General features: G+C 35.3%; 1 protein-coding gene across 1 annotated transcript in view; it reads left to right on the forward strand.

Annotated features, from left to right (window-relative positions):
• Positions 1–1,306: 1,306 nt before the first annotated feature.
• The window catches only part of SATB2 (SATB homeobox 2), a 150,230-nt gene continuing 133,645 nt past the window's right edge, over positions 1,307–17,891 (forward strand). The window contains exon 1 of the mRNA XM_067548963.1: positions 1,307–1,534. Within this exon, the coding sequence (XP_067405064.1) occupies positions 1,366–1,534 (169 nt within the window). The 5' untranslated portion in view covers positions 1,307–1,365. The remainder of the gene's footprint in view (positions 1,535–17,891) is intronic.

The raw sequence follows: 17,891 nt of genomic DNA on the forward strand, positions 1-17,891 counted from the left end.
AAGGGCTCTGCCCAAGGAGACACCCTGACCCAGGACCTTAAACCTCGGCATTCGAGGAAAAGGGGAGCCTGGGGGTGGGGGGAAGGAAGTGGAAAGGAAGAAAACACGAACGTAAAAGGAGGAAACAAGAAAACTTTCCACCCTGGATTCTCTACTTTTGATCCATGGACAGAGCCGAAGTCAGCCAATTTACAGACAGACCATAAGCAGTAAGTACAGTAGGAGACTCCCGCAGACAGACCCGCGTGGGCGCGCGGCTTGCAATAGCCTTTATCGCGAGGCGCTAGCTGGTGCCATTCTATTTATTTAGTATTTACTGAACGAACAACGGCTGTGTGAATTGCGAGCGAGACAATCCTGCAGCGATGCCCTGGCCCTTCTTATTCCTGTGAATCCGCCCAGCAGGATTGACTGGAACACCGGTCTTTTGGTTTTGGTTGTGTAGTCAAGCCTGCACACCCGCTTTTAAACAGCGTTTGGGTGCCCAAGATTGCATCTGCCTTGCGAACACTAACGCTAGAATGCAAGGTATGGAGACCGGGAGGGAAAGTTTTTGGAGTGAATTTGAACTTGAGTTTGATTTGGCTCAGAGAATCGATGAACTAAGATGAGGTTTTGTTAACGTGATATGTTAACGGCGCTTTGATCAGAGAGGTGTAATCAAGATACCTGTCGTATATTACTTTGACAGGCTTGCTTACTTTAATACACGTTTGCTAACAGACGTATGAGGTTATATTTGCAAGGAACGGAGAGCATTTTTAGATCTGGATGTTATCCTTGCGTTTTTGCGCGGCATAGAGTATTAATTTTTAAAGAGTAATCTTCCAAAGAGAGACGATGCTTCCGTATATCGCTGTCTTAATTCACAATCCGATTTTTCAGATTACGTTCCGTCCATGTGACTCGGGTTAATTCTGCACAGGGGTTACTTAATACACCTGTCTTTTCCAAAGTTCCCAACTTTCTTAAACTGACCCACGAGACAGAAATGTAACGTGTAAAATGGCTCCGGTAATAACATGGTTTATGCCACTGAGTTTCAAATGAATGAATAACTCCGGTGAGCCGGTTTGAGTCAGGACTTGTTAGCTGCCTGTTCTTCAGTCTATGTAGGCAATGTATTAACAACTTTCAGGCAGTTTAGCTCTTGCATACTATGGAGAATGAATTTGATCCTGAAAGCCGGGTTCTGAGTGCTTTATTTGGATAAAGTTAGCGGATAATGATGATTACTATCTCTTTAATCCCCTCCTTATGCTCGGTTTGCACACCTCTGAAACTATATATGTTTCTTTCTCTATAGGTCCTTGTTCATTTTACTGTGATCTGCCTGTGGGAACTTTGTCTCCAAGTCAAAGTAGCATGGAGCGGAGAAGTGAGAGTCCCTGTCTAAGGGATAGTCCAGACAGAGGGAGCGGCAGCCCTGATGGCAAAGGTCCTCCCCCAATGAAGGTGTCCAGGCTCGAGCAGAACGGCAGTCCTATGGGAACCCGAGGGAGGCCCAATGGCTCTATGACCAAATCAGTGGGAGGTAACCATCCAGTAGTATTAATGTATACATAACAGACTGGCAGCCCAATTATAATGGCATAGTGTCAGGGTTCATGTTGATTAAGCTTTCTGTTTGGGTGTAGGATTACAGGAAGTGGATTGCATATTGTCAATGCTCTGCTTGCCCCTCATCAGTAACTAGCAGCCTCATTTACTGTTAAAAAGAAAAGTGGTTTATGTAGAAGATGGCATTTTTTTGGGCCACTCTGTGAGGTGTTGGCAGGTTTATGTCACAACTAGCAGTTTCTAGCTTTTAGGGGAAAGCTTTTAGCTGCTAAACTCGATTCCAGTGTTAAATGGGTGCATGTAAAGTCTTCATTTTATTTTGGCTCTTTTAACAATATTTATTAAAAGACCTTTTTAGTACCACCCTTAGTCCATCACTATATCTGTACCAACTCTGAAGGGCCTGAAGAAAAATGGGAACATGGCCTTACTGATGAAAAATGGGAATATGATTGGGACCAAATATGCCAAGCTTTCTGAATAAGAACGTGTTCATTGAGTACACATAATTATAAACTGACAGTGGAAGGTCACCTTAAAATTTGTACTGTATGACAGCCTTATTTTTAGAGGGCAAACTACAGTTTTACTCATGCATCAGTAGATAATTATTAGCAAAAGAGAGCATCGGATAACACAATAAAGTTAACATGATTTTATTTGTGTCTTAAAATATATCATGACATTAATAAATAATAATACACTAATGGTTTTATGCATGGAATTACATAAATGGGAAAAAAACTGCTCTACAGAATTACAACACATTACTTGTAGAGTGTATATACTTTATGGAACTTATATGAACAATTATAAAATCTTTAGGCACTTAACCTGTTTTGGAGAGGACATAGCAAGACAAACACAAAGTTAGGATTCAACTTGTTTAACATAATAATTATTACAGATTCATTTTGCAGCTTTGGTACAATTACTCTCTACAGAGCTTTAAATTTCATAGTTGCTCTACTGCCTAGTTGCTATTTGATTTTGTGTGTTTATGGCATGTTTCAGTGACATGAGTGGCTGCTTTTTTCAAGCAACTACTTGCTCAAGGTAAATTCTCCAGTGACCTCCTAAACGTCCTGCTTTTTCCTCTTAATTTTGATGTTGACAAGATTGCTATAATGTAACATTACATTTAGAAAAATATCTTTAAAGTTTTATAGCAGAATAGGTAATAAGAGAGAAAAATATTACAAAGCAGGCCATGGACATCTTTATATTTTGTAAAAAATGTAATTCTTTAATGTAGGTGTAGATGTATGTGGGTTTTTTAAAAATAAATCTAGTCCAGGATGGACACACAAATCTAATCAGTTCGTAATAGAATGGATTAGTATTAAGGACATTTGGAAGAGATACTCTGATATTGTCATCACATGACTGTGTACTGTGAGAGTTTTATTTAGCAGTTTATCATTAGATGCTTGTTTTAAACATCCTTTCTCAATAGGCTTTCCAATTGCTGAAGTTTGCTGATAGATTGCAGCTTGTATTTTTTTTTTTTAATCATAGTGATCTGTATATTTACTTATTGAAGGGTAAAAAAGTTCAGCAGTTTCTTGTGCTTTTGATTAATTCCTCTCCATTTTTAAACTTCTTATGTTTGTGTTCTTTTAAAGTATGCAAAGGGAGAAATAATTTTGCAGGTAAATACTTGTTCTATTTTACCAATTAGAAATTAATAGGAAAATAATTAACTGGCTAACAGTGGGATCCAACTAACTAGTTTTATCTGAAAATACTATAAAGTATTATAGCGATAGGTGCCTTTTAGAAGACTGAAGCACTATGGCTTCATTTTAAAGAAAAGATTAGAACTTGGAACTAAAGTTTTGGAGATCCATTAAAATACACTTAAAAAAAGGATGATTTCAAACATTTTGGAATATATATGTTGCTTTCTAATTGCAACTGTGCTTTGCCAAAGGAAGTTTACAGGGTTCTGTGATTATATTGGTGGTTCAGATTGACTCTGGCCCTGGAGCATTTCATTCAGTTTGACATGAAGACTTTTCTTTCTGAAGACAAACTTTTAAGAGGTTACATTTTTATTCACTGTTATCTATTTGTTATAAGCTTGATGTAGACTGGAGTGTTTAAATGTAGGGTAATCCTGGTGAATGTTTTGTTTGTTTTTTTACCTTGTGTTTTTTAGACAGCTTGCTTGAGTCTCTCATAGTTAAGAGTACCATGATGCAGTTTATTCATTAGTTCTTGTTCATATTGAAAGCAAGAACAAAATTATTTGTGTCAACTATTCAGTGCTAAAGTAGTTAAGGTATATTTTTTTTGTAAGTTAATGACGCTATATAAGATTCATTTTTATTTTTTAGAAAAGCTTTCAGGATAAACTAGCATATCTATTTTTTAGAGATATGTTTCCCATTTTATTTTTAAGATCTGATGTATATGAACACATTATTTTGACTTTGTGTGTCAAGTAATGTCTTTCGAATGCAAATAACCGTATCTATTGGTTTCAGAAGTTCATATTGCTCCAAATGTACACTGAAATGGTAATAATTTTATTACTTTAATTGTGATACTCAAATGTTGGCATTTGAAGAGCGCTTATATATTTTAATATATTTGAGGATTAGAAAATAATATACTTTCATGTATAAAACGTTGTCTATAAAAATAAGTTAATAAACCACTTTTCCAGTGCTAGTCATAGATGAAGACTCTTCAGTAAAAACAAACTATATTGAAATGTTGCATAGTGAAATGACTTCCAAGACTTCAGTTGATTTGCTCTGTTTGATTTTACATTGTAAGTGTAAAATGTGTTTTATAAAACACGTGTACTTTTCAAAAAGTGAAATCTTTTTAATGTTTTTCTAATTAAAGACAATTTAATTACAATCTTTTTCATTTCTGTAGAATGTGTTTTAAGATTTGAACCCCAGGGCAATAAGATGCTAACAAATCACATTCCGATTACTCTTATTTTCCCTTCATTTGATCTATGTAGGGAAATGTTGATATGTTTTTTTTCTGTCTATTATGCCCACTTTTTTGAACACCTCAAGAATATGTATTCCTGCACATGTTCATTAAAAATGAAGAAATTTAATTTAAATTATCTAAAGCTATGATGGAACTGATGACCATTGGTAACAAGTTTTATAACTTTTAGTGTTCATTACATTTTTTTTTTCTTTAACAATGACTTCCCTGAGAAAGAGAGAAATCAGGTTCACAGATGTTCTACTTTTCTCAATGAATTTCTCAGTGAGAGTATTTTACATGAAGCACGGCAAACAGTATACCAGGTCTGCTAGCGAGAAATTTTGCCTTCTGACTTTTTTTGTAGCTGAATGTACATAATTCAAAGGGCCATTATGGCAGCTGTAGTAAACGTGTGTAGATCACGAAAAGATAAACAGGGTAATCAAGGCTGTTTTCAATAGGGAATTTTAAAGTTTCTGTACAGTTTACAATGTTGTTTGCTTCATCTGAAGGTGTTAGAGCCCAGTTTTGTTTTGCTCAGGCTAGTCCAGCACTTTCCAAAACGTTTCACCAGTTATCTGAGCAGTCTGTTTTAAAGCATATATGTAATAAAACATAAGCGCTCAGATGTTCATGACTGGCAGGTTTTATAGAGGGACCCTGGGAAAAAAAGGCTAATATATCTTTAAAAAACATACAAAGTCTGGGAGAGAATTTAGAGCGAGTAAGAGCACTATCGCGTTGACAGCTTTATATTCCTGTTGGGTAACATTCACTTACTAGAATTGGCGTCCCTTCTCAGTTAGTAATTCACTCCATAAGGATTTTGAAAAAAGGATGATTAATGACTAGGAAATTCAGATTTGCAAAATTGTTGATTAAACTTGCAAACCTGTTTGTTCATAAGTGAAGCTGTATTTGTATGTGTGTATTTTATTTCTAAGATGACAGAAAATGAATTGAGAGTCTGAGTGTAACTTAAAATATTAATATCCTAAATGTGCTACTTAATGCTTCAGTATAGAAGAATTAAACGTAGAACCCAAATAACACAATCAACTTATAGGCAGGAAGCGATTGTATAATATTTGCTTTTTAGATGATTTTGAGACCAGTTTAATAGCAATAATTTTTTCTTCATTTAACTGTTAAAACATGCAATTTAATTTTATAATATCTGTCTGAGAGAGAACTTTCAAACAGTTGTAACTAAAGTGCATGAGCGGTACTTAAATCTACCATATGGTTTAAATGCTTATAGGAAGCTACAGATATAGAAAATCTTCTTGATGCTGTGCATTCTTCTATGGGTGTTCCTGATAATTTTATGCTGCTAATTGTTCTCAGCTTTATAAAATTAAAGCTTAAACATATTGTGATCTTTGTAGGTACATTTCAGAAATCTGTTTTAATATTTCTCTCAACAGAAAGAAATGCCAATCAAGTGTGGTTAAAGTACTGTCTGTTAAAATCAGTGTCTTACAGCTAGTTTTACAGAAGAATACTAGTTAATCTTTGTTATCCTGTATCTGTTTCAAGGATAGAAATACCTTGTGGGGGGTGGGGGAAATCCATGATTATACAGACTGATGCATACAGATTGATCACATTTGATATTATAATCTAAATTGTTAGTGTATCATTTAAAGCTGAATGTTACCTACAATAACTGTTAGCATGTTTTAATTGTCTGCATAAAGAACGTTCCTTATAAATAGATCAGGTAAAATAAAGTAATAGGTTTTTGATGTTGTTCAAATCTAGCTGAAGAATATCTTAATACTGTCTGAAAGAGGTATTTGGATATTTGAAAGGGCTGAGCATATCTAGATATTGAAGTTATAAAAACCACAAAGCCTTATTAGCTTGGGAATTGGCAATGCACTAGTGTATTTTATATCATGTATACAGTTGCAATGTAGTTGGAAAACACTACATTTTCTTTTACTTTAATTCGGTATGAATTAAAATAGAAAGCAGATTCTTACTTTTACGCATTACTAGTATATCACTAGGAAAAAAACCCTCATCTCATTTGAACAATAGAGAAAAGGGGACTCTGGTATCTCCTTGTAATGCAGATGTGAACTGATTAATTGTTAGAAAAGAGCTGCTTTTTGCACTGAAAAAGATGATTTTTCTTTCCTGATCATAACTGATATCTTCAAAATAGAATAAACTTAACAGTCACTCTTCTGGGGTCATCCAGTATATCATCTGTATTTTTGCTGAGGTAGAAAAATAGCCCTTCTCTGTGTTTTCAATACTTGGTCTGTTATTAAAATAAAGATACAGTTGGTTAAAATATACATGCAATTGAACATACGCATTAAACAGAATATAGGGTATCCACCCATTCGGAGACCTAGGCATAATTTGATGTTTAGTGTAATTTTGGAACTCTTAAGTTCCATCTACAGAAAGCCACTGACCATTATGTATTTGTGACTTGAAGATTAACTGTAATAAGATTTTTTTTTCCACAACTGTTCAGCAGTAGCTATAGGCATCTTTTTTTTCTCCTCACAGTAAATTACTAGATGCCTTTGTCTTCATCATGAACCAAAGAAAAGAAAAGGGACCAACATCTTTGAGAAATTAAATGTTAATTCTTCTTTCTCTTTATAAACAGTGCACTTGCTGTACTTAGTGTCAATAGAATAAGACAGAGCAGATTTACTGTCAATTATTTACAGGACATTTCTTTGAAATAAGTGCTGTTAATGTGATTCTAACAGACAGCGACCCTGTAGAATTGGTTTCATGCACATGGAAGGGTCCCTGCCAAAATAACTGCAGTATAGAACAGCAGTGGAACATTTGCTGGAGAAAACTAAATAGCTACATTTTCACAACCAAAATTTAGACAAAGAGCTTAGATATCGACTGAGAAAGGAAAACTATTAAACTTTTTTGTTATGGATAAACTCCTAAAGGTGAGGCTAAACAATTGTTTTTCTTTCCTAGCTATATCAATATTCCTAATGAAATTATTTTGCAATGTGAAATATTTTAGGAAGATTTAATAGTAGATGAAAACTAGTTTCATGTAATTGTTTGTAATAAAGTAGTCATAAGCTTCAGTTAAATGTGTTACACTTCATATTTCTAATCTGTATTCCAGACTTCCACATATTATCCAATACCTTAATACACTTGAAAAGCCTTCATTTTCATAATGCTATGCAGTGAAATTATAGTTTGAATACTTTTTTATGAAGTTACAAAAGCGCAATAACACTAATTTTTAATGCCTTCTGCATGAGAATAAAAGGGGCACAGTGGTATTTGGGACCTTGTGTAAAGCAAGAGCTGGCACATGTAACATTTTTGTCATTGCAAAGTGACACGGTAAATGGCAGTGTAAATTGGCATCTATGCTGTTATAAAATTGAGACCACTTTCTGCAATCATGTTCACATTCATGATGTTGTGTGTCCCAAATAGGAGAAAACTTGACTTTGTGAATGAAAAATTATCAGGCCATTTAAGAAGATTTGGGGTGTGTGTATATAGTGTAAAGTGTTAGAATGGACAAATAGATTGTTTTTAACTCATTGTAATCTTTTTAAAATAGAAAGTTCTTTTAAAATAACTGAAAGTTTAAAACTAGGAAATCTTTATCTCTACCTCAAAAGTTATAATTTGGACAAGTTTGCTCTTCGTTTACTATCTTTCTATACATAATGAGCTTAAATTGGATAATTTATTTTGGCTAACTCAAATTTTACAGAGTTTTTCCTGCCTGTTGGTAACACTTAATGTATTTCAAGAATAAAGGCCCAATCCTACAGGGTACTAAGTATAATCAATTCCTCTTGAATTGATGTGAATTGACAGTGCTTTGCACCACACGGAAGTTGCTCAGCACTTAGCTCAACCAGTGTCTGATTTAGGCTTTTTATGTGTAGCTATCAAATTAGTGTTCTCCTTTGGCAACACATAATAAAAGTTTTGAACATAGCAGAATGTGTTAAAAATACATACTTTTTGAGAGATAAGTGATGAACCAATCTTAGGTTAATTGGTTCCTACTGTACCAGCTATCCTGAAACAGATACATTTCTACATTGTTCAATAAGTGAAACTGACTTAAGAACTAAAAGCCCTAACAGACCAAAGCTGGCTGAGGATTTGATGGCTTCCGAGAAAAATATATTTTATAACGCTAGCCATGCTATAAATGTTTCCTCCTGTATTTAGGCTTGTCGGAATTCAATTTTTTTTATGATCAAAATATACAAAGTAAATATTCTTAAATCAAACTCTAATAAGTTCTCAAGCAGCATTTTTCTTTGCCTATCTGTAAATTTTGATTATCATCGATGGAAATATTTTTCATTGGTTTGTGTATGTACTGTGAAATTGACGTTTATCAGCATTTACTAATAACAATCTAATCCTTCCTAGCCTACCTGTATTTAAGTTTAGTATTTGTTGCTGAATGGTAGTCAGTTACAAATATATGTATATTTTTTTGGTGTGTTACATAAAAACAAATTTAAATGTATTAGTGGTACAGAATGCAGAAACTACAGTTCCATCAAAATTAAAAATGCTAATATCAGCCTGTCTGTTAGGTTCTTCAGTTCACTCAGAGTTTTTACTACATTTATACATTACATATATATACAATATATATAATATTTATATATATATAATAAAAACAAACAAACTTCTTTGCATTAAATGGCAACTGTGTCGTTGCAGATTTGAAATTGAATTCTTGAAAAATCTACTTAAGTTGCTATGGCTACAGTAACTTCTAGTAAAAGTTAATTATTTGAAGCAAACACTTTTTTGGCACTTGTTCTTTAGTCTTTGTACTGATCTACATATTAGTAAGAGGGAATAATATTGAATTAAGTATTTAGAATTGAATTTCTTTTAGGCTAGAGAATTACAGTTTTAATAATGGTTTGTCACTATGATACCATCTATAAAAGTTCAGATAACTTCTGTTAAAGATTGAAATAGTTGATAAATGTGCTTATGTTAAACCTGGTCTAAAATAAAATTATTCCCATCTTTTTTTTTTCTAAAATCAGTTATGAAAAGTTGTCATTGTAACTTTGTTAGAGCAAAGTATTTTAGAGCTCACTGTTGTGATAAGAACGTACAATAAGTTTGTAAGATTCTTCTATGATTTTTAAGTGTACCTGATATCTAACATTTAGAGTACATGTGAAAATTAATGTTGCTAACGTATGCACTCATGAAGTTTTTCTACGTGACACAAAGCTGCAAGGATGACTTACAGCAGTGTCAAATGATTTTAAATGTAAAAGCGGTGCAGTGTGAGTGAGAGAGTTCTACTATCTTCATTTGGATGCAGGAGGGGAGAGTGCATGTTTGCACTGGAGATATTTTAAACCTTGTGTCAAATGCTAAATTGTTAGTAGCTGCTACTCTGTTTTGCTAAGAGAAAAAGTAGCATTATAATACCGTGTGTAGCTGTATGAAATTCCATTAGGGATAGAGAGAAAATGGAAAAGAGGGACAGGTCGTTGTGGATAAGAGTTAAATACACGGCTTGTTTTCTGAATAGAATTACATGGATTCCAGTTTATGCCTTGTTGGTCATGCTGCTGTCACTGAAGTCAAACCAACACTTCTTTTTATCAATGGGTAGATTATAGTACATGTAATATTAAATAGTCAGAATAATGAAATAAATTTATCTGCAGCAATGCCAGCAAAGGTAAGAAGGTTAAGAGAAAGCCTTAAACCAAACCACCATGCCATCAAATTGCTTTTCATATGAAATTGATACATCCTGCACTTTGGCCATATACATATTGCATTGTCAAAGTGAAATATAAATAGCTCCCACTTCTATATGTATGTGGCCTGCCTTTCTTGTTTTTTTTTTTTACATGTGCAAGCCTTTTCAAAAGCACGAGACTCTGGCAAGGACTGTTTGTAGAAATTCTTCATACCAAAACCTTGCTTTTCATCTTGCATTAGCCACTAGGTTACTTTCTTTTTGAGGTGCTTTGCTTATTATATTTGCATCTTATCTGAAAGCAAATGTACTATTTCATTCATAACTGAATGTCACCCATGTTTTGTTTATTTCACTTCGTGCTATACTATCTAGAAGTTGCTCAATTTATCTTAATTTGGAATGAAGCTTCAAATAAGGGAGGAAACCTAAGTAAAATACCACATATCCTAGTAATATAAACTCACGGGGAGTTCTTTTGTCATAAATATCACTGATAGGCAAAAATTGGAATTAAAGCAAGTCATTTTCCAAACCATAACTAGACTATATAGCTAAAGTCATATGCATTCATATTTTGTGCTACATTTTTAGTTGATATTAATTTCCTTTATTTATATATATTAAAAATTAAATGTGCACAGTTTTCAGACTTGATATTTTGAATTGTTACTAAGGAATGAAGTTATAAATGGTACGTTATACGTTACTTTGGAGTAAAAGGTGCTTTTCAGAATGTCTATTTCCAACTTACAAATAACTTTGTTGCCATAATACAAACATGCTAGCAGAGCAGCATGATAGATGTCTCTTTAAGTATCGTAGTAAAAGAAAATGACTTGTATTTTGAGGCTGTGGATAGTTTATGTTGTTTTGGACCCATTTCCCAAGCAGTGATCGAAAACAGATTACAATAACAATTATACAGTCAGAAAATGCAATATCCATTTCTGCTTTAATTGAGTGAAAGAATAATAAAAACATCATTAAGAAAAATGAGGTGGACCTGTCATACACTCTACCAATTTTTAGACTTGGAGAAAATGCGGAGTAACTGAAATGTTTTTTAGTTTACTTCATCTTGTTTGTCAGCTGACGTCTATTTTTATGGTAGAAGATGTTTGACTTAGGCTCTTCACAATGGCAGATATGGATGAAGCCATAGTAACTGGAGACTACTAAGATGTTAAAGCTGAGGTTAGGCGTTATCTCTGTACTCATGGTTGATTTAATAGTAAAATAATTTTTTCTGTCACTTGTTTAATTCTCCCTTTTGTTACTCAATATGGTTAGAGATGGTTGTTATCACCTGCCACCCATTTAAACTTAGGGAGTCCTAGGGGTGGGGGAGAAGGAAGGGCTCTAAGTAAGCAAGCAGTTGCATTCTGCACTAGCTGAGGTGTCTGTCTTTCCATGGTGGTCTGTGTGTACCATCTTGTCACAATTCTTTTTGGAGAGCCCCCAAAATATGGGTAATTAATGCCTCCAAAAAAATCCATAAAATAGGGCTGCCCCCTACAGGTCCTTTTCCATTCTGGAGGTTGTGGCCAAATATGGCACGCTGATTGAACAAAATAAATATATACTTGTAAAGCTCTGGCGGCTGTTAAATGTAATTCCTTTCCCTTGTGACCTGTTTGGTAAAGGCATGGCTACTGTTAAAAACTTCATGGTAAATGTACGGTACCAGCTTTTAAGAAAGCATTACTGAAAAAGGGACAAATTTTAAACAGAGCGATGGTACTTCTCCTTGTGCAAAGATGTTAAGTTTTTCCTCTGCAGCCCTCACTTTCCTTCCCTCAGCTAACACAGATCAAAGTACTGGCTCCCTCCATGCGAGACAAACCAGATTGTGGCTTGACCCTCAGTTAAAGATGCTGAGTCATAATTTCTGATGTGCTCCTGCCCCATGCCCACTCTCCTGGGAGGCTTTTTGCAGGCAGTGTGCTGAAAGAGAATGTGAATGGAGCAGAATAGCTGCTTCCTAAAAGGGACAGAAAACACTCAACTTCCCTGCTTGCTAGGCTGTGGATTCCTTCCTCCATTCATGTCTGCTCTGTATGGTCTGTAGAAAGGTCTCAATGGTTCTGTCTGTGCCTAAGAAACTCTCTCTTACTGAGAATGGATTTCAGCAATGGGAGCAGCTGAACTTCTGCTGAAAGTGTAAACAAAGTCATCCTGTGTTCAGTAACCATGCTTGGACCTGAGTTGTTACACCATGATCAATCCATTGTTGCTCTTGTCCATACTTCCTGCTAAACTGTGCCTGGCACCAGTTTGACTGCATCCATTGTTGACACCCAGTTTTTATAGTGTAGATATAGTCTAAATACCAATGGGAAAGGAGGTGCGAAGGTGAAGATTGCAGATCAGTCCCCTCTTTTTCTTGCCGCTAGAGTCAGCTACTTCTCTGGTAAGGTGAGGGCTGATTCTTTTTCTCCCATTTCCTTACTTTTCTGATGGGTTCGTGCACAGAGAGAGAGCTTCAATAGTAAGTTCCAGTGAAGATCCCCAAACAGGTCTGAGTGTTACTTAACTCTTCTTCAGAAATGAAACTTAAACCAAATAAGAAAGTTGTGCTGTTACATTCCAAGATATGCATTCCACTACTGGGAGACCATTTAATAGAGCTTTCATTAAAATGTTTCTGCTAGGAGAGGGATTTTACTCTAAAATTTGTATAATATAATGGCATCTACTAGCACTACCAAAGTCACAGGTCTACAGGTTTATCAGCAGGTTCTAGTTTTAAGGGCTTTATAACATGGTCATTACAATTATGCCAAGTTCCACCCAGAATTAAAGAATCTTAACCCCTAAGGGAACTTTAAACCTAAGGGAACATAATTGAAATAAAACTTACAAAACTAAAAACGCCAACCTTGTTTTTTTTAAGCTATAGGAGCTAAAAGCAAATATCACTTAATAGCTTAAGATGAATTTTAAAAAATATAACAATTTAATTCTAACAGGATTTCACTATTTTTAAGTGAAATCTTAGTAATATTTTCCATTAGTTCATATTGTAAAGTAGTGCTGTGGATGTATTTAAAAAAAATTAAAAAAAAACTTAGCTGTTTTATTTAGGAAGGTACTATAATGGATTCATGTTTGCTTTTTAACATATATTTAATATATATATTTTAAGGCTATATACTGCATGCATACATCTTCCATGGACATCATTGTTTTCTGTTGCCTTTTTTTGTGGGAGAGAAGGGGGAAAGTAAAGTTTTAGGCTAAAGTAATGGCAATGATAATTTGCATTTGTACACTGCCTGTCATCCAAGACTCTCAGAACCTCACTACACCACTTTGTGGTATGGATTATCATCCTTGCCTTACAGATGGAGAAATAGAGACATACTTACCTATGGGTATGTCATTGGCAGTGAAGAAAATGCAGGCACAAAACTCCTATGCTAAAAGATAGGGTAGGGAAGGGAGATAACTGCTTAAACCCAGAGAAGATGACAAACTCTGAATTCCATCCTTAACTAAGCACAACTATCTGAGTTATCAGAGGCAGCTGAGATTCTTTTATTTGGGGTATAGGATGATTGTGTTTCCCATGAGCTACAACTTCCTATTCAATATGCAGTAGGGCGTGAGGGACGTGGAGATTCAGCATTATGCCTATTTTTCTGTTTCTTGTTAGTGTCTCTTATTTATATGGTCTTATGTAAAACTAGAGTATTATTGAATCATGTTCTGAGTTTGATAATACGTTCATATCATGGACTAGTGGCCTAGAACATTTCCTGTTAAACAGTGTAGCTGTGTTTCACTTTTAGGAAAAGAATCCTTGGGCTGGTAAAACTATCAGAACTGGGGGAAATCTGCATTTATGCTGGTGATTTATATGTGAAATTTCTAGATAGCAGGGATGGTAGAGGAACTGAAGTCTCAGAAGGTCTGGAAGCTGAAGAATGATGTAAACAGTATGCTGTGGTTTCCTATTGCCATTGGCTACAACACAATATGTTGAAGAATATTTCCTGACGAGGAATGTATTGAATACTTAGTCTGGGGGGAAAAGGTGGAGAAAGGTAATGTCCCTACTTTGTCCCCTCAGCCCTCCCAAAAAGGGAGCCATACTACAATATATAAAATAAATAAATCTATAGGCTGAGATCGTCTATGCCAAATTTCAGTCTGGAGCAGATTTTTACAACTGGTGTATAAACCCCTAAAGAGTAGGAGTTAATCAGTGAAATTCTGTCAGTCGTAGTACAAATGTCCGTTAGTTCACAAGTAATCTAAAAAAGCTGGAGTGACCTATAGGCAAATGTTGTGATTATTTTTTTAAAGATGAAGTTTTTGCCCTACTGAGTTAATTTTTATTTTGGGCAGCACCATCGTGTTGTGATGGTCTTGATGCAATCTCTACTTCGAATGTATAGAATTCCAGTTAGCCTCATGTCTGGATACATGTAGCGGTTTTCACATGGTTCCAAGTGGTTAGCGGAAAACAAGCTGCAAAGTAATTTCCCCGGTCCCCAGTTACAGTGAAAGAATTCTCTGCCTCATAAGGGGACTGTTGTAGGTTTGTGTTTGTTATTTAAAAGGCTGAAGTACAGTCCATTTACCCAAATCAAGCTTTTATTGTAAACAAGTTAACTGCCAACAGCTTATATTCTGTCAAATGTAATTATATTTAAGATTTATGGATCACATGAAAGCGATTCTGAGAGAACATGACTAATACCTGCTGAAGTTTTTGAGCTCTGTTTCTTCTACCACTCCACTGTGCTGTACTGCTATGACCTGAGCCTCCTATCAGTTTCAAGACAGATTGCTCTTAAGCAGGAATAGTGATAGGTATGTTGCACTTTAGAAACAGTATCTTTGCATCTCTTCAGTCTATCATTGTGTGTCCTAAATATTAAATTTTTAATTGGACTCTAGGATTTTATGCGTAAGATCTCACATCATCTCCAGCTAGAATTGTGCAATGCTTTCAATAAAAATGATGTGAAAAGATAAGAATGATGAGCTGTCTTTTATAATTCTCAGTAGTCTCCCTCTTTTCGAAAAGCACAGATTAGAGAATGTCCTTATAATTATGAACTGGTTCAGCTAGTGAAGCTCAAATAGGAGTCTTTCCTGTTTATTAGTATATGTGTTAGATATTCATTCATCAGAATCCTTGCAGGGTCTTCAGAGGTGATATCATTTTGGAGCTACGGCAGCCTTGCTGCTGAATTTATCTTGGTTGGTGTTGCACAGTATGATTTTCAAGAGTGGGAATAATGCAGTTACACATGGGACTAGGTAAATATGGGTATCACTTTACATTTGCATGGGAATGAGGGATGGAGTTCATCAATGCTGAAATCCAGGTAGCTCTAAAGAACTGGGAACTGTTAAATTCTAGAGGTTTTTACCTTTTTAATCAGTGGGACTAGGCAGTGGATTCTAACGAGGAAGAGAACAGAGGAACAGCTCTTTTGTTGTGTGAATTCTGATATGATGTTCTTGAAAGGATACTGTCAGTTTATGCTCAGAAGTAACATTTGTTTAAAAGAAAGGATGGGGGAACTGGATAACAAATATTTCCATTGCATTTTTTTTTTTTAAATTCAGCTTTCTCTTAGTGCCTGAGATTCAGAAAGTGAAAGTGACTCAAAAGAAACTGACCAGTTCCTCTTCACTGTGCATGTTACATGAAATGCCTCTCTAGAGGGAAAAGTACATGACTGGTGGGAACCAAATAAGATTTAAGAAATCTTTCAGTTTTGCTCATCTAGAATGATGATCATATCAGAGAGGAAAGCATTTTTGTTGTTAAATATATGACCTTCATCACAGGGAAATTGTCCAGATAACCCCTGTGTTGCAGATGGAATTGTGTTGCGAGAGATTCTGTCACGAAAATAGGGCCTAGTCATGAAAACCATCTTGTGCAGAGGTTCCACTGAAGTCAATGGCAGTTCTGCATCTGAAAGGCTTGCAGGAGTGGGCCCTTCATAAGCTAGGTATTGTATTGCAATTTGGAGATGCTGTCTGGCATCAGAGTATTGGTGAGTGGGTGAGGGGGATACTTAATTTTAGCTTCCTCTGAAGATTTGATACTATCTTTTCTGTACACTGGACTTAGGAAAGGTACGTCGTCACCCTCTGGGCCAAATTCAGCCCTGGTGTAAGCAGATTCAGCTCCAGTGAAGTCATTGAAATTGTATTTACTTAAGCCAGTACTGAATTTGGCCCTCTGTGTTTGAAAGAGGCTTGTTTTTAGTGTGGCCTTTGTTTAGAATCCCTACTAGGCAAAGCCTGCTTTCTTACGCAGTAATGGAGGGCTTTCTGTAGTCTATTAAGTGTCAATAAATGCCCTGGTTTCTGAATATCAAATCATAGACGTTAGCTTTGTCTCTCTGTGAGGGGATTACTTGGTGTGTGTGCTATAAAAACTATATTTTCTACTTTTTTCATTTGATAAAAATCTCTCCACTATCATATGATTTCCTTTGGGTTTTACACCACCATTTGATCTCAATTTTTAATAATTTTGGTGGGTTTAACTCCCAGAAGAAAACATGCTTGTGCTATGAAGTATTCCCACTAGAAATCTGGGAAGTCTTAAAACCTTGTGTTACTCAGAGCTGAGAACTTGGCTCCTTTATTAATTCTCTTCTAGCGAACCCCAGTACAGTAAATCTTTCCATAACACCATGCTGTTGAAATTAATCAAACTGATGTTTGGAAATTGTTCAAATTAGATTAAATTAAATAACACCTAGACAGATCTTAAAATTTGGGCTGATGAAAACAAATTTTAATCTGAAAAGACACATTTTATTAGATCCTACTCTTATTAGCTGATCTTCATATAATATTTATTAGGATAAAAGGGAAGTGCTTCCCATTCAGTGGGATTGGAGAGGTGAGTGTATATTGCATTTTTATTTAACATCAGTGGCTTCCCACATTCCTTCTTTTCTTCCTCATACGGAGACAGCAAACACATGGTGTTAGCATGCAAATGGACAACGTGTGGAAGCCCAGTGGCTATAGAGTAGAATTTATTATTCACTTTGAAAACACATCGGACTAGATAACACTTGAAAGTTACTGAAAGAACCAGTGTTCCATATTGTGCCTCGAAATAGTCATTTGAAAGGAACAGAAAGGGGCTGGTCCACACACAATTTGCACTGGTTGGTTTAGCTAAAAAATTTTTTTTTCCACATTGATCAAATTAAACTGGTACAAACCCCTGCGTAGACATTCTTACATTGGTTTAGATCTCTATATTGATTTCATTCAAGGGAGGTGTTGTTGTTTGAAATGACCTCAACTTTTAGTTAAATGGGTGAAAGTTTGTATACAGATGTAGCCAAAAACTACTTCTTGAACAAAGATGACTCAGACAATTTCAGAAATACCTTCAGTTTGTAATGCCCAGGCTCTAATTTTTATGGATGTATTTTATTTACTAAGGAGCTGTTCACAGCAGAATGAACTTGATGAGGAGGAGAAAATGTGCAGTGAAATACAAATGTCAGGTACATGATTTAAGTGGTGCTTTCTTTCTAGTCTCTCTCTGTACCTGAGACCAGACTCAGAAAAAAATTGACTAGTTTGTCTAAAAAGTAAAGAAAGCCATGTGCAAAGCCTTAGCTGACCAACTTCCCTGTGGAAAGGGAAT

Source organism: Emydura macquarii, unplaced genomic scaffold (assembly GCF_026122565.2).
Source record: "Emydura macquarii macquarii isolate MOO-44397 ecotype Brisbane River unplaced genomic scaffold, CSIRO-AGI_Emac_v2 contig_1253, whole genome shotgun sequence".
Classification (NCBI taxonomy): domain Eukaryota; kingdom Metazoa; phylum Chordata; order Testudines; family Chelidae; genus Emydura; species Emydura macquarii.